The sequence below is a fragment of the Anarrhichthys ocellatus genome, unplaced genomic scaffold (assembly GCF_004355925.1).
Source record: "Anarrhichthys ocellatus isolate YVR2014 unplaced genomic scaffold, GSC_Weel_1.0 scaffold197, whole genome shotgun sequence".
Classification (NCBI taxonomy): domain Eukaryota; kingdom Metazoa; phylum Chordata; class Actinopteri; order Perciformes; family Anarhichadidae; genus Anarrhichthys; species Anarrhichthys ocellatus.
In genome coordinates, this window is record NW_022280227.1 from 202,460 (window position 1) to 218,232 (window position 15,773).

A 15,773-nucleotide genomic window follows, 5' to 3' on the forward strand; every position below is an offset into this window, starting at 1 on the left:
TAGTATTATAGTAGTAGTAGTAGTAGTAGTAGTAGTGGTAGTAGTAGTAGTAGTAGTAGCAGTAGTAGTATTATAGTAGTAGTAGTAGTAGTAGTAGTAGTGGTAGTAGTAGTAGTAGTAGCAGTAGTAGTATTATAGTAGTAGTAGTAGTAGTAGCAGTAGTAGTATTATAGTAGTAGTAGTAGTAGTAGCAGTAGTAGTATTATAGTATTATTAGTAGTAGTAGTAGTTGTAGCAGTAGTAGTAGCAGTAGTAGTAGTAGTAGTAGTAGTAAGTTAAGTTAATCTTAACTATTAGTTTGTGTGTGTGTGTGTTTGATGTGTGTTTGATGTGTATGTAGCAGTAGTAGTATTAGTACTAGTAGTAGTGTTTTTTGTGTAATACTGAATTATTTCTGTTAATTTCCTTTTTATCACATTTCAAATTGAAAAAAACGTGTGTGTGTGTGTGTGTGTGTATTTAGTTTAATGTCTGTGTGTGTATGTGTGTGTGTGTATTTAGTTTATTGTGTGTGTGTGTGTGTGTATGTGTGTGTGTGTGTATTTAGTTTAATGTGTGTGTGTGTGTGTGTGTGTGTGTATGTGTGTGTGTGTGTGTATTTAGTTAAATGTGTGTGTGTGTGTGTGTGTGTGTATGTGTGTGTGTGTGTATTTAGTTTAATGTGTGTGTGTGTGTGTGTGCGTGTGTGTGTGTGTGTGTGTGTATTTAGTTTATTGTGTGCGTGTGTGTGGGTATGTGTGTGTGTGTGTATTTAGTTTAATGTGTGTGTGTGTGTGTGTGTGTGTGTGTGTGTATGTGTGTGTGTGTGTGTATTTAGTTTAATGTGTGTGTGTGTGTGTGTGGGGGGGGTAAGAGGAAGTGTCAAATAAAGCCCCGTTTTATTGTTTCTGCATCTTCCCCCTGTTAAAACACTTCTTGGCTGTTTCACACTCCTTATTTATTGCAGCGGTCTTTTTCTCCGTCATTCAACACTTGATATCATTTAGCTGGACCGTTTACACGCCGCTTGCACAAGTACCGTTGTTTAAGAGGAAGAAGAAGAAAAGAGATTGGTGCAAAAATGAAGGAAGAGAAGCTGAGAAAGAAGGGGAGGGAGGGAGGGAGGGGTGCAACAATTTCCTGTACTTGCATGCTGATCTGCGTCTGCGAGTCCGTTGAGTGTCACAGTGAAGAGCGCAGGCGAAGCTGAGCGGAACAGGATGCAGGCTATCAAATGTGTGGTCGTGGGAGATGGGTACGCCATTATTCTTTTACTTTTTACATTGTTATAACTTAAGAGGTGTTGACCCAGCTGATGCATGCCGGGGGACGTTTGGCCCTCAGGCTCAGGATTTATTTGATATAAATATTCAAAAGATGTTCACACGACCTGAAGAGCCTCGAGTCACAGTTCTGTCAAACTTCCGCAGTGATGCGTCTGTGTGATGTGGCGTTCGTTCGAGCTAACGCGAGGCTGCTGTTAAACTCGTTGAAGTGTCTCGTGTGTGTTTTGACAGCGCTGATTCAGAGCTGGACGCTGCAGGCCGCGGCATGCAGGGACATGCTGTGCTGCAGCGAGCACACACTGCTCACTGCAGATGGGAACACAAGAAATAACCCTAAAAGAAGAGCGGCTCAGAAGAGACACAAGTAGACAGGAAGGGAGTTTTCATGTTAAAGTTGGGCAACATTACACGCTCTAGTGTTGGAAAAAATGCAGAATTTGTCAGGTCTAAACTCTGAACAAGTTTGGACAATGTGTCGTCTGCCACATCAGAGACTCACTTCTTCTTCAAGGTGCGGCAGAAGGGCCGGCTGTCAGGATGGGGGGGGAGGGGGGGGGGGGCGGAAGTGCAGAAGCTGAAGTTAGATAAAGTCAAACGTTTACAGGTTACATTTCCTGGTGTGTGTGTGTGTGTGTGTGTGTTGAATGTGACTGTGATTTTGAACTGAAGAGTGAAGAAGGTCGGAGACCCAACATGTAACTAACTGGAAAGTTTGGTCGACTTTAACGCACTAACTCGATATTAAACAGCGTCTATGACGGTCAGCTTTGTTTTTGAGGTGAACACGCTCATAATCACAAGAATCACAACGTAGTCGAGTGTTTATTATTTTAATCGTGACGACAAAGCTGCTCATCTTAACAAAGTTCTAACACAAACCGTGATTTTTAACCTATTTTGCTTAAACCTAACCCAACCTCAGAGTCACAGTGTCACAGATCTCTTCTTCGTTGGTGGAGGTGAGTATAGGGAGTATAGGGAGCAACGATCTGTCGATCAATTCAGTGATCAACGAGCCAATATGATCGAAAAACAAAGTGAAGACGTCGACACACATCATCTTTAAAGATGCGCCTTTTATTTTGAAATTCCCATGATGCGTGTCCCCATTCCATCCAACAGCCCCTCCCCCCCCCCCCCCCTCCCCCCACAGAGCTCAGTGACGAAACTGTCAGTCACATTTGTGAGCTGATGTAAATGTAGCCGCTTGTGTTAAAGGGTCATGTGACGTCGTCTCTTGTCGATCGCAGGCTCCTGAATTGAATCGAAGTCGTATGGTGACTTAGTTTTATCAGCAGATATCACATCGTTGTCCAAAGAATCAATATAACATGGTGTCATCATAATGAAGCTTTTGAGTTACGCCTTAGTGTTAACTGCATGTACTTGGATCTCACTTTGCAGAGACCCAAACAGTTTAGTCTTTAAGTGTAATCGTCTGTAGTCATCAAAAACTCTTACTTTACTTTACTGTTATTTAACAATGCAGATGTGGCATCACGTTCCGCTCTGGAGAAAATGGAAGAAGGCCGTGTTTACTCACTTAATTTAGAGGATTGTTTTTTTATCAAAATCACTTTTACTCTGTTATTTAAAATCTAAAGTAGTTCAGAGCCAAAGTAAATGAAAATGTGTGACACATCTTGGCTTCTAATGAGGTCGTGACATTTTATTATTATTCTGAGGAAATAATCTGAATATATTTTACAACCTCATGGGTTCTAATTAATCAGTCCTATACCTATAAAATCATTTAATATATTTTCCACGTAATCTTGAAGGAGGAAGTAAAAACACTGCTGAAGCCCCCACAGGAGGGAGGCGAGGGCGGGTCCAACAAACAGCCTTCTGTCAGTTCCTCCTGTTCATTTATTCGTCACGTAACTTCAGTAACGGCACTTCCGTAGTTATTTTAAACCAAATGACCATCTTTTCCTAAACCTAACTAAGTAGTTTTGTTTCCTAAACACAACTGAGTTTCCTGTGAAGACAGAAGTTTTTACCTTGAAAAGACGGTTTTCCTGGAACGAGCGTGAATTGACACGTGTTGCTGGACTTTGTAGGAAAACACACAAAGAAATGTTGTCTTTGAAAACACACCGCTGACACAGAGAGATGGGTGCAGAGCTGCAGAGAACACCAACAGCAATAACCAGGAAACGAGAGCAATGTGAGGACAATAACCCAGTTTCACACCCGGCCGTTCACTAGAGTGGTGATTTGTCGGTTTTGTAAAACTGAGACAGAATAGTTCAGAATCCCCCCCGCTGAGATGAAACTACTCTGTCTTCACGAGAGCCGAGAAGCTGTCAGTTGAAGCTGGCTGGGATGTGACTCATTTCTGCCATGAGCTGTAGCGTAGCGTAGCATCACGCTGCAAACATCGCCTTTGAGTTTGAGTTTGAGTTCCTCCACCAGTTCACACAGAAGATGAACCTTGTGAAGCTTCTTTGAAGAGAAACTCTGCAGCTACACGTCTGCTTGAATTGTGACGAAACCAGATGTAAAAAAACAACGGATTTAAGCTTCTGTTGACAAAGAGAGAGAGAAGAGGGAGCTGGTCTCAGGTTTGTGGGGAAGTCTGCACAGATTGCGAGCCAACAGGCTGCTGATATATGGCCCTGTTACGGTGTTGGCCTTTAGGGTCGATGGACTGTTTCAACAACAGTTCAGTTCAATGGAAGTCCTCGAGGCCTAACAAACACATCGGGTGCATTTCATTCCTCATAAAACACAATTTACAACCACGTCCACTCGTCTTTGTCTTCTTCCCGTCCTCTGCTGGAACGGAAGGCGCATTTTAAAAATATAATCTGCTACAAATACGAGTCGCCTGTTTAAGTGTAGTCAGTAACCTAATCCCAGTGCCACAAACATTACACCGGATTACGTCAAAACCAAAAAGACGATGAATGTAGAGCAGAAAAGGGGAACGACATCACGGTGGAGTTCACCTTCTGCCTTCCAGCTGTGCAAATGTTTTCATCCCATCATGACTCCCATCCCTTGACAATCAGTGTAACAGTGTTATCAGTGTTACCTGATCAGCAGCAGCAGCTCTCATGTAGATTCAATCAGATTAACCGGTTAGTCCGCTGTTTTGTTTGCAGAAACAGAAACACGAAGCCGTTCGCTCCTTTCAATGAACCGTCTTTTCACGCTGGGATGCCTCTCTGCAGAAACAATGATCCTGATGAACTGAAGTTGTGCTGTGATGTTGTTTTTACGTTTCTTCTTAGCAAACCATGTAACGGGGAAACTTCCACGCGATGAAAGCCTTTTCTCCACTCACATCAGAGGCCACTGTGTCAGCTCAGTATCCTAAAAACAACTCCAATGGGAAGCACATCTGGATCCTTTTTGTTGTGGTGGACACACAAATGAAATGCATCCGTGTGACAAGGCGACGGTCAGAGCTCGTGATTCAGTGCTAAATATCGACAGACTTTCAACCGTGAGACCGGTGTCTGACGCCGCGTGTCCCAAAGTGAGGCTTTGTTGCCTTAATCTAACCGTACGTAGTTATAACGTCCCGAAAAATAAAAAACAACCTTAGACGGCTTTTTGTGACTGTTTCACAAACTGCCGTGAGACTGTGTCGTGAGTGGTGTGTGTGTCTAGAAGTGGATGACATTATATATTGTTCTTTCCTATAACATGTTTTTAAGATCGTAATCCTGTTCATGATCCCCAGTCCTACTAAATGTACCAGTAGTCTGATTACCTCGTGTTTGTCCTGTAACTACAGTTTTTATCCTAATTACATTCTGTGTATTCTGTCACTCCTCAAACCTGAGCAAACCGGGAAACAACTCGCTGAGAAACAGCCCCACGGCGTTACTACCAGTTTAGAACTCTACGGGGAACCTTTGACAAGCAGCGGCCTGTCGGACAGTAAACACAAACACACCGAACTTCACAGCATTTCAAATTCTAATGGGGATCAAAATGCGGCAGACTGGCTTTAAGAAATATGTTATAAATCATGAACAAGGCTCCTAGAAATATGTTTCGTTTGATGGAATGATGAGAGCTATAACAAGCATGTGAATGTGTGGTGCAGTGTAGACGACGAAGTAGAGTAAAACTATTCTAACAGCTGCAGATGGTTAGGCGGCGATTGTAGGCCTTCACGTCGCTCTGAATAAACTGTGTGGACGTTAGCGGCCGAGCTAACGCGCTTCAACGGCGGCTAGCTCAGAGAGCTTTCATCCTTCTTCAACTCCTGAATGAATTGAAGTCCTCCGATCCTGAGAGGCAAAGGCCAGAGTGGAGTGAACGACACGGGGAAGAGAAAATAGAAAGAGGTTTGGAAAGCTGCTTGGACTGACTGGATTGGTTCAGAGCTTGTTAGCGCTTAGCTACGTCTCCAAGCCTCCAGCGGGACATGTTTCTAAATGAATTTCACTGTTCCACTTTGTGGTGTCAGCATCCTTTAATGTATTTAATAAAGTGATGTTTCAGGGTAAAATAACTGAAGATAGTTCACATCAAACAGCCACTGATACAAACTGAGCCCCACATTAAACCTTCACTCCATCAGACTCCATTTCTTCTTCATCCTTTGGACTAAACCATGTGGAGGGAGACAGGGCGGAGTCTCAAAGTAAGATGGAGTAAAATGAGAGGAAGCACGTTGTTAGTGATGGTTTACGAGATTCAAAGAGAGACGAATAAGAAAGAATAAGAAGGATGGACAAAGAGAATAAGGGAGAGAGCAGTGAGACGGGAGAGTTCAAACCAGATAGTTAATGTGTGCAGAAAAGACGACGGACAACCGGATTTAGAGGAAAGAGACGAGATCAGAGCTTGACGTTTTGTAGTTTAGCTGGTTCCTGTTTTCAGTAATTACTTCTGAAACAGATCAGTTCCCTTTATGACTCACGCAGCCACGAAACACACACTTCATGACAAAACGCTCTCTGTGATCGAGCACACCGTCTCTCTTTTAATCTATAGATAAGCCCGACGTTCACATTCCGCCCAAAACCAGAGTCTAACCTTAAAAACACGTAAAAACCACGTCTGAGTCTTCAAACAGCTCGACAACATGTCGTCACGCTCCCCCTGGTCCTCACAAAGATAGATGATCTCTCACACACACACACACACACACACACACACACACACACACACACAGCTGTTCTCAGCTGGCAGCTGGGCTGCTCATATTGAGTCATCTAGTTCTGGGCTGAGCACATTTAAAATGCCAACTTTATATGACGAGAGACTTGTTTTTAATCTAAAACAATGTAGATTTTAGTGTCACAAAGTCTTTAATTGACTTTTGATGCACCTGTTTACGTTTAGGGGTCAGTTCATCCTAATTACAGACAGATATGTCGTCTCAGTTGTCTGTTCTTAAGCTTTGTAGGAGCAGCTGGACCAAAGCTCCGTCCTTCAGTCAGTGTTTCTCTTTAAGGGAAACGGCATTTTAACTGATAAATATCAACATGAAACTTTTTCCAGTTGACTACTTAAGAATTTGCGTAAATCTGCAGAACAGAAACCAGAACATTTGATAAAGCCAGGTTTAATATTCTTCTTTCATTTTGTCCACAAGGGAATTAAAGTACCAACAGTAAAAGTACTCATTATGCAGAATGTCCAAACCTGTATTCTATTTATTGTAATATTGTTATATTTACTATTGAGTCCTTCAGTCTCTGTCTGTCTTCAGTGATACTGTCTTCATGTCTCACTGTGTGTGTTTTTGACTTGTGTGATTCAGAGCTGTGGGAAAAACATGTCTCCTCATCAGCTACACGACCAACGCGTTCCCCGGGGAATACATCCCTACTGTGTGAGTATGCTGCTCTCTGTGTTCTCCCTCTGTGGTCTACGAGGTACTATGTGTACTGTACTATGTACTGTACTATGCAGACATAAATATTCACACACACACACACACACTGCAGTACGTCTGCAGATCTCTGACAGGTTTGAGCAGCAGCCTGCAAGTTCGGAACAAAAACTGAGTAAGAGAAGTAAAACGTGAATGATGACGTAATCCAGTGGGTTCAAACCTTTTTCCTTGACCCCCCCCCCCCCCCCTTACTGGTATTTAAGGAAAGCTGAGCTTAATAACCGAACAGTAGGTCCAGAGAAGGTAAACGACGTGTTGGGTGTTATGTGCTCTACAAATAAAATGTAGTTTTATTGCGATGAATTCACAAAGCCGACGGATGAGACTGCAGTGCTTCAATGTGACCACACGAGGGCAGCGCTGTTTAAATGTTATAATCTAGAGCAGCAAACAAACAGAGGCCACTTTAAATGCATCATTACTGGAACCGGGCATAAATAGTCCGTTTAGGTTCATGAGCTGATTATTGTGCTAAACATGAAAGTAAACAATGTTTTTTTATTTAAGCCATATTTCTGATCATGCTAAACCCTAAAACACTTTCTCTTTCTGTAATAAAACACTTTATAAAACCTAAAACTGTGACACCCTAGCTTGGCGTGATGGCTTTTATAAATCAGTTTGCTTGATTGTTGTATTGATTAAGCGTGTGCTCCTTCATGTGCTCCTTCATGTGCTCCTTCATGTGCTCCTTCATGTGCTCCTTCATGTGCTCCTTCATGCTCCCCACAGGTTTGACAACTACTCGGCCAACGTGATGGTGGACAGCAAGCCGGTCAACCTGGGCCTCTGGGATACTGCTGGACAGGAAGACTACGACAGGCTCCGCCCACTGTCCTACCCCCAGACGGTACACACACACACACACACACACACACACACACACACAGACGCACACTTCATTAGAAAAGATTAGAAACACAACCCGCTGTGAAGCCCAGGAGAGTTGAAATTGCGGAAGAAGAAGAAAACAGATTACTGAGTCCGCTGCTAAACATAAAAGATAATATTGTTATAATGTGAGACTTTACTGTGTTTCAGTGTGAATATTAAACAAATGTAGCCAAACACACACACGTATTATTGCAATATTGAAGATTGTCAAGTGTGTCATTTGGAGCCCCGCCCCTAAAGCACACCCGCACACCCACGCAGGTTTTAACTCACTCCAGCACCGGCTTCACTTTAGAGAACATTGGATTTTCATAGTGTTGACACAAAACGCACACGTTACAACTTCATAATCTGATTTCTAACTCAACCTCCACCATGTAGCACATATTTACATACTGATGTAAAAAGCCTTCAATTACAAAAAAAATACATGTGAGAAGAGATACGAATAGAGAACCAACCACAGCTGATTTCCATCTTAGCACCACACATAACCACCTGGTTACACCTGATCCCCGTCACGTGTATTCATTGTTCAAGGGCAAAACTTTCCCTCAGTAAACACGGACATAGCCAGACGCAGAGGGACTCTTGTCCTCGTGGAGCGGGTGGGACGCCCGTGACCAGCCAGACAATGAACGCTGGATGTCTGGACATATGTGCAGAAGAGTGTTTCCCACGTGAATCACAAGAGAGGACGTACGGTGTGGAGCAGCAGACAGGGTCGACTAGCATCTGTAGCTGTCCTGTAGCTGTCTCTCTATACGGACTCTCTCTGTATCTGACTCGCTCCATGTTTACTGAGAGAAACCCATTCCATAGATCTGCCCTTCTTCAGAGCGCACATGGCAGAGACTTGAAAAGCACGATCAGCTGTGGGTGGTCTTCTCTATTTGTATTTTATAGATGTAGCAGAATGCAGCAAATTGCAATCAAATATACTGAATAATGTAGGATGGAGTTTTTTTGTTTCGTGGTAACACAAGAACAATTACGTGGAAGTACTCGTACTAAAAATAGATTTTGGGGTCAAATTAACCCGAACCTAAAGGTCCATAATGCTCTATTATATCCAATAATTCATGTAGTTATCAAGTGTGGTGAAATGCAGCCTCCGTCTCATCTCATGCTCTCTCCTTGTAGGATGTTTTCCTCATCTGCTTCTCTCTGGTGAGCCCGGCGTCCTACGAGAACGTCAGAGCCAAGGTGAGTCTCCTTTCTGAGCTACATTCATATTTGTAGATTATTTGCATCCATAATTTTAGTCTGTGAACTCAAGTAGCAACAACAAGGGGTTAATGAATAGAAACAAAACAATCATCTAGTTGTTGCCTCTTCTTGCTGAATCAGACGGACGGAGGTGGTTCACTTGAGTGTGCAGGAAAACAAAAAGTCAGACTTTAAAGAGCAGTCGTACAACAATAATCGAACAAAGACGTTTTGAAGAGGAGCAGAGAGAATGACGCAGGGGGGGTGGTGGTTCAAATGCAACAGTTTGACATTTGGTCTGACAGACAATTGGATTCTGGGCTGTCACAGATAATTGAATTCATCTAATTTAAGGGAACGACTCCACTGAACACTGATGGTGTAGACTTTAATGTGCCGATAGTACGGTGGCCCTGAGAGCTCAAAGCACTGCAACCCAAAAACAAACAAACAAACACATGCAAATAGACAGAAAACTATTTAACAACACGTGGGCAGCATTTGGAAAAAGTGCTGCAAGAAGCTCCCAACACAACGGAAACTGTTTACAGGGGACACTGAACATGTATGCACACGTCTCTGTCAATCACCGTGTAGTCCCGCCCTAAAGCATCCCCTGCTTTATGGTCTGCTTGACTCTAAATGGACCATAATGTACTAAATGAACATCATGCTGTATTGATGAGTTAGTTAGCTGTAGTTAGATGTATGTGTACGATTGTGAGATTAAAAGCTTTCATGTACAGCACTTTCATCTCAAGCGCTCTCTCGGTGTTAGTAATAATATATCAACGACATGTAGAGAATGACCAGCATCCTGTTTTCTCAATGTCCATCCATCACCAACCACATCGCATTCCCTCTGTGCTACATCACACGAGACACAACCAACTGGGGAGAAAGCTCAGAGATATTTATGGAGTTAGAAGGAAATGAGATCTCTCATCTACATCAAGATACGTGATCAAAAGTAAAGCAGAAAGCAGATCACACAAACCACCCTGTCTGGCTTTTAATCGCATGCTGCCATCCCACAGCGTGTCGCTAACGGTGGAATGTTGTAACGTATCCTCATACAACGGTTCGTATGATACCTTTTTGTGCGTTTTCCTACGATAGACCAGCAACACATGTTCATTTCCACTTGTTCGATGCATACATTTCAAAATAAACTTCCATCTTCACAGGAAACAAAGACTACTTAGTTAGGTTAAGGCAGGTTTAGGTGGGAGAGCCGTGTTTGCTGGACTGTGGGATGAATTATGATGCATTATTTTTTGTAGGTATAGCTATAGAAGCTGGATGAGAACAGCCTGAATATTGCCGTTAGTCCAAGTTAGTCGACATAGGTCCAACTCAAGTGTCAGGTCCAGTAAGACAAGTCCAAGTCAAGCTTTAAGTCATCGAGGAGAAGTCGCATTCGAGTCTTAAGTCAACTGAAGTACAAGTCAAATCTGAGCTCATTCAAGACAAGTCGAATTTGCTTCAGAGGAAGCTTTGAGTCAAACTAACTTGATGTGTTGAAGTGTGGTTTAAAAACTTGGCTGCGACCAACGCTAAATTTACCGACGTTTAAATAGAATTGGCTCAAAGAAGCAGCAGTGCGATACATCAAGTGATACCCATAATCCCCACACGTCAGCTGGCTTGTGTGAGCAGACTACTCCACTGAGCTGCTGAGATCTGCCAATCAAAAACTACAACTGTCACTTTGGGGCGCTTACAGAATCTTCTTGGAAGCTAATTCTTTCAGCAGATAGCATCTCTCATTTCCTCACTGAGGAAAATGGACGAAGACAGGATAGAAGAGGTAAAGAGCAGAGCGAGAAAGAGAGAGAAGTCGGGAAAGGGAGACGTATGGTGGGCAGGAAGAGGCAAACTAGAGGTCAGAGGAAAAAGAAGGGAAGATAGTGTCCGTCTGGGATGAGAGATAACAACCGAAGAAGAACGTGGAAGCAGCCAGAACAGATCTGAAGATGAAAGCCTCACTCATGTTTCATTACCTATAACTTTTAGTTTTGCATTCTCACACTCATTTCGTGACAATTCATTACAACGAGGCTGACTCCGTCATCCATCTTTTCGGTTTCCAACTTTCTCCTCTCGTCTTCCCCCACTGCCGTCGTTATCTTCATCCCTCCCTGTGTGTATTCCCCCTTTTTTGCTCTCTTCTCATTTTGTCCGCCTTTCGATTCTGTCCAGTGGTACCCGGAGGTTCGCCACCACTGCCCCTCCACCCCCATCATCCTGGTGGGCACCAAGCTGGATCTGAGGGATGAGAAGGAAACCATTGAGAAGCTGAAGGACAAGAAGCTGGCACCAATCACCTACCCGCAGGGCCTGGCTCTGGCCAAGGAGATAGGTGAGTGATGCTGCTGGGCTCCTCTCAGGTCTTCCATGACGGGAATGTGTTGCCTTTTAACTAAGATTCTGGGATGGAGGTCAATGTGATCAACGTATTTTGGATAGTTTGCGCTTGATGTCGGTTGATTTATGTATTCATTTATCCGGGTCTGAAGAGTGAAGCCAAAGCTTCGTGTGTTAAAGCTGCATTGTCTCTAGTGTCCACCAGGGGGCGACTCCTCTGGTTGTATAGAAGTCTATGAGAAAATGACTCTACTTCTCTCTTGATTTATTACCTCAGTAAACATTGTAAACATGAGTTTATAAACAAAAGCAAAGTGGAGCTATTAGCAGCTAAACAGCCTTTTTTTTAAAGCAGAATAAATATTGGACTTTCATGAGCCAGGTGGACAGAAGCACAAAAAGTGTAATTTACATACAACGTTAATGTGCTGGATGACACTTGCAGCTTGTTTCCTTCAGCCTACTAAACCTCACTTTACGTTTGTCACTTTCTCAGATTCAGTGAAATACCTGGAGTGCTCGGCTTTGACCCAGCGCGGCCTGAAGACTGTGTTTGATGAGGCCATCCGGGCCGTGCTCTGTCCTCAGCCCACCAAGGTGAAGAAGAAGCCCTGCTCACTGCTCTAGACGGTAAGACTGACGCGAACGCAGAGGCAGAGTGGCCTAACGATGGCTGCCTTCCATTCAAGTGTCCCAGTGAGACATGCAAGATACCAAGATATCAAAGCAGCTAAATGGAATTCAGCCATCATTCATTTAATTATGGTTAAAAAGTAAATAGATAATACAAAGCCTATTGAAAGACGCACAAGTGAAGGAAGGAGGGGTCACGACCATTAAGTCCTCAGTTTGCTTTTCCTGGATCATAAGTCTGAACACATCCCGCTCCACCTGCGAGGACTCTTGATCACGTACTGGGCAGCGAGAACTGGACGATCGCCGAGAGACGATCCGAAGGCTTCTATTTTAACCACACAAGCAGTTTCACACACTTGACAAAGAGAATCATCGAGAATCATAGAGAGAGATGCTGCAAGATTTTTCAGGAAGAGGAGACTGAACATAGACCTGATTGGACAAACAACGATCCAAGGCTTTCTCTCCACAGGAGATACATTAGTGATTGAAACACAGTCTGAAGAATAAAGAGGAGCTCATTTTGAGCTGTCGCTCTTTATTATTAGCATAATCATTGTAGACTCATTGCATCCCGCTGCTATTTCAATATGTACAGAGAGACTTGAAAGACGTGTGTCAGAGCAATTATTTTTCCACAGTTGCATGTGGAATAACGAGTCCCTTCTTTGCTGAGGTAGTAATTGTTCTTAATATAAACTGCATCCTCATATCCGTTTCAAGGGAAACGTAGTTTCTCTCGGATTACGGTCGCAATTTCATGGAACATGGTTAACTTTGTAAATTGAAACAAAACAAAACAAAAACGCAGCAAAAGTACTTGGTTAAGTTCAGTAGAATATCATGGTTTGTTTTAAAAAAGAAAAAAACGTTTGTTACGTTCTTTAAGTTCCAGACGTAAATTTAAATAACGGACTTTTGGTCTCACACGGGACGTGAACAGCAGTCTCCTGAGTGAAGGTCCTGTGTGTGTTTGACCTAAACCAACCGACTACTTCTGTGGATTTTAATTGGAAATGTATTTGTGATGAAAAAACAACTTCAATCTGAGAGAAAATATGTTTTTCTCAATACGTAATTGAAAAAGCAGATATGTTGGAATGTCATTTTTTGGGAGACCGGTCTGGTTTGTGTACGATGATGTCACAGATTTATGTGGACTGCACTGTTTTTCGGTTCTTGCAGGACCAGAACGAAGACAGCAAGAGATTCAGACCGATGACCCGAAGGTTAAAGAAGAAGATTTGAAAGTTCTGTTATGTTTCTAATAGAAAACTACAAATAGAGTTCCACTAGTTAAAATAAATAATGCTTTTGCAGTCATGATACAACGGAAGCAAACCTGTCTGTACAGCACACTGAGACTGATCTTTAAAGTGCATTATAGATTCTGTGCCAGGCAGAATTCCTCTGTACAAAATACAAATTCAACGGAATAAATCACTAAATGTGGATGCAGACTGCCCCGGTTCACACACTATAGATTCACCCCCTTCAATGTAAGACCTGGAGCAGAGTGCTAGCTTTGTCCAATGTGCCACCATTCATCCACTCACTGCCCTTCAGGGGGCAACAATAAACCCGTCTTGAGTGATAATATTTGGTACTGAGTGCAAAGACAGTGTTGCAGCGAGATCGGTTCACAATGTCTCTCGACTGTTGTTTTGAGAGTGATGAACAATGAAAAAATCAGGAATGTAGTTTTTGAGCTGAACAATGTTGTATCTGAACAAAAGTTATGAACAAACGTATTATTTGTTGTGATATTGAAATAAAAGACATTTTATCAAGAAAGAACACCCGCGGAGAAAATGTTATTTCCACTTTGGTAAACCACATGTGAGGATCAAACCTGTGCTTTTCCAGTTATTGCATATTTCCGCGGCTCCTTGAAAGCAGCATGAGTCGCGGGTCATCGTCTACATGAAGGAGCTCAGTGTGGAGGTAACGCTGATGTATCTGACTGCATTTCTACCATCTGCTGCGAGCATCATCCGTCTCACTCTGCCTTCCCAGAGGCCGAAACATCAGGACAGAGACATCAATCTGACTCTAATCACAGATTAGCTGACTAATGCTGTAAATGGGGGAGAGGTCATTGTTGTGTGGGGATTGGGTGGGAAACATCGCTCATCGTTTGTGTAGGTGTGCGTGTTGGTGAGAAGGGACTCAGGTGTTAAAGACGTTATGTAAAGCTCTCATTCTGCTCATTATTTTGTTCTATTACGATAGAAGTGCACTTTAAAGCTAACATGGATTATGTCCAGTGGGAACATTTATTCCCAGGAGCAAAGTAGTGAAATCCTACGGAGCCTAAAGTTAAAGCAACACTTCGGTGTAGTTTAGGGAAAAAGATTGTTGAATGTTAATAATGAAAACACTTATGAGTCTCCTGATTCAATTCAAATTTACATTTTCTTTATTGAACCAACTCTTCAGGGCTCTGTGGCCCGTTGAAAGCCTTTACAGGCTGCGGCTCATTGACCGCAGATCACTTTTACTGTTGGATGCTGAATGTACCGACGTTACAACGAACTCTTCTACGAGCGATTAGTGGTTCTCCACATGACTGAAGTAGACTAACCTGTTGTTTCTACCATCATAAGACAACAGCGTCTGCTTCACCTTCAAACAGCAGCACAGTGGAGGTGATCTCATGTGTGCTTTAATGTCTTTACGTTTGTTTTAAACCGAACAAGATGTTTTAACCTTGGCCTGTGTCAAACAGGGATTCTATTGTTGTCTTCTGGATATGGCACAATTCAAACCTTTATGATCCATGGCACATAAAAAGATCACTTTGTGATCTAACAGTTTGATCCTTCTTCACAACTAACATTTCACATGGAGGGCTTCAACTTAAATATAAAACTCTGAGAAGAAAAAGTAAAAGACCCTCCCCTGATTTACCAGAAATAAATACATAAATAAAATGGATTAAGAAAAAGAAAAGCACCCCTTCTCTTCCTGCCCTTCCCCCACAAATAATAAGGTAGTAAGTACAGCAGCTATAATCACTGTTATTATAAGAACACACTGCCCCCACATGGCCACAATAAATCTTATTGTAGGTTTAGAGATATTGATCAGTGGAGCTTTAAATGTCACAGAAATCTGTTTGTGTATTTTTTCTGTGACACTGAAAACAAAAACAACAACAAAGGATTGTGAGTCATCTTCATTTTATTCAAACTGACAACATTGTACAAGAAGAGTCATATTGATGATCATAGTTATCAGTGTTGTTGAAAGAATAGCAGACTATGACATTTGGTGCTTTGTTGTTTTCCAATACAATGACTAAAATAACACATGTTAAAATCTACAGATGTGTTTTTATATACTTTGATTATTATTTATTACCATAAGGGTTTGACACCAAGAATGTGTAAACTAACAGTTATAACTCAGACACTACACTGTGAACAATAAAGTCATAGAATAACAGTTATTGTTTGTCTTAAAGGGCTTTACTAACATTTCATCAATAGTAAATGTATCAATTGCAAATTTAGAGTAACTCAACAGTTTTCTTA

At 42.3% G+C, this 15,773-nt stretch overlaps 1 protein-coding gene across 1 annotated transcript; it reads left to right on the forward strand.

The window, feature by feature from the left end:
• The first annotated feature begins 1,159 nt into the window (after positions 1-1,159).
• rac2 (Rac family small GTPase 2) lies at positions 1,160-14,031 on the forward strand. The gene is made up of 7 exons (XM_031878743.1): positions 1,160-1,234; positions 6,997-7,068; positions 7,864-7,981; positions 9,169-9,231; positions 11,437-11,596; positions 12,098-12,231; positions 13,423-14,031. The coding sequence occupies exons 1-6, from the start codon at positions 1,200-1,202 to the stop codon at positions 12,226-12,228; spliced, it is 579 nt and encodes a 192-aa protein (XP_031734603.1). The 5' UTR covers positions 1,160-1,199; the 3' UTR covers positions 12,229-12,231; positions 13,423-14,031.
• The last annotated feature ends 1,742 nt before the right edge of the window (positions 14,032-15,773 follow it).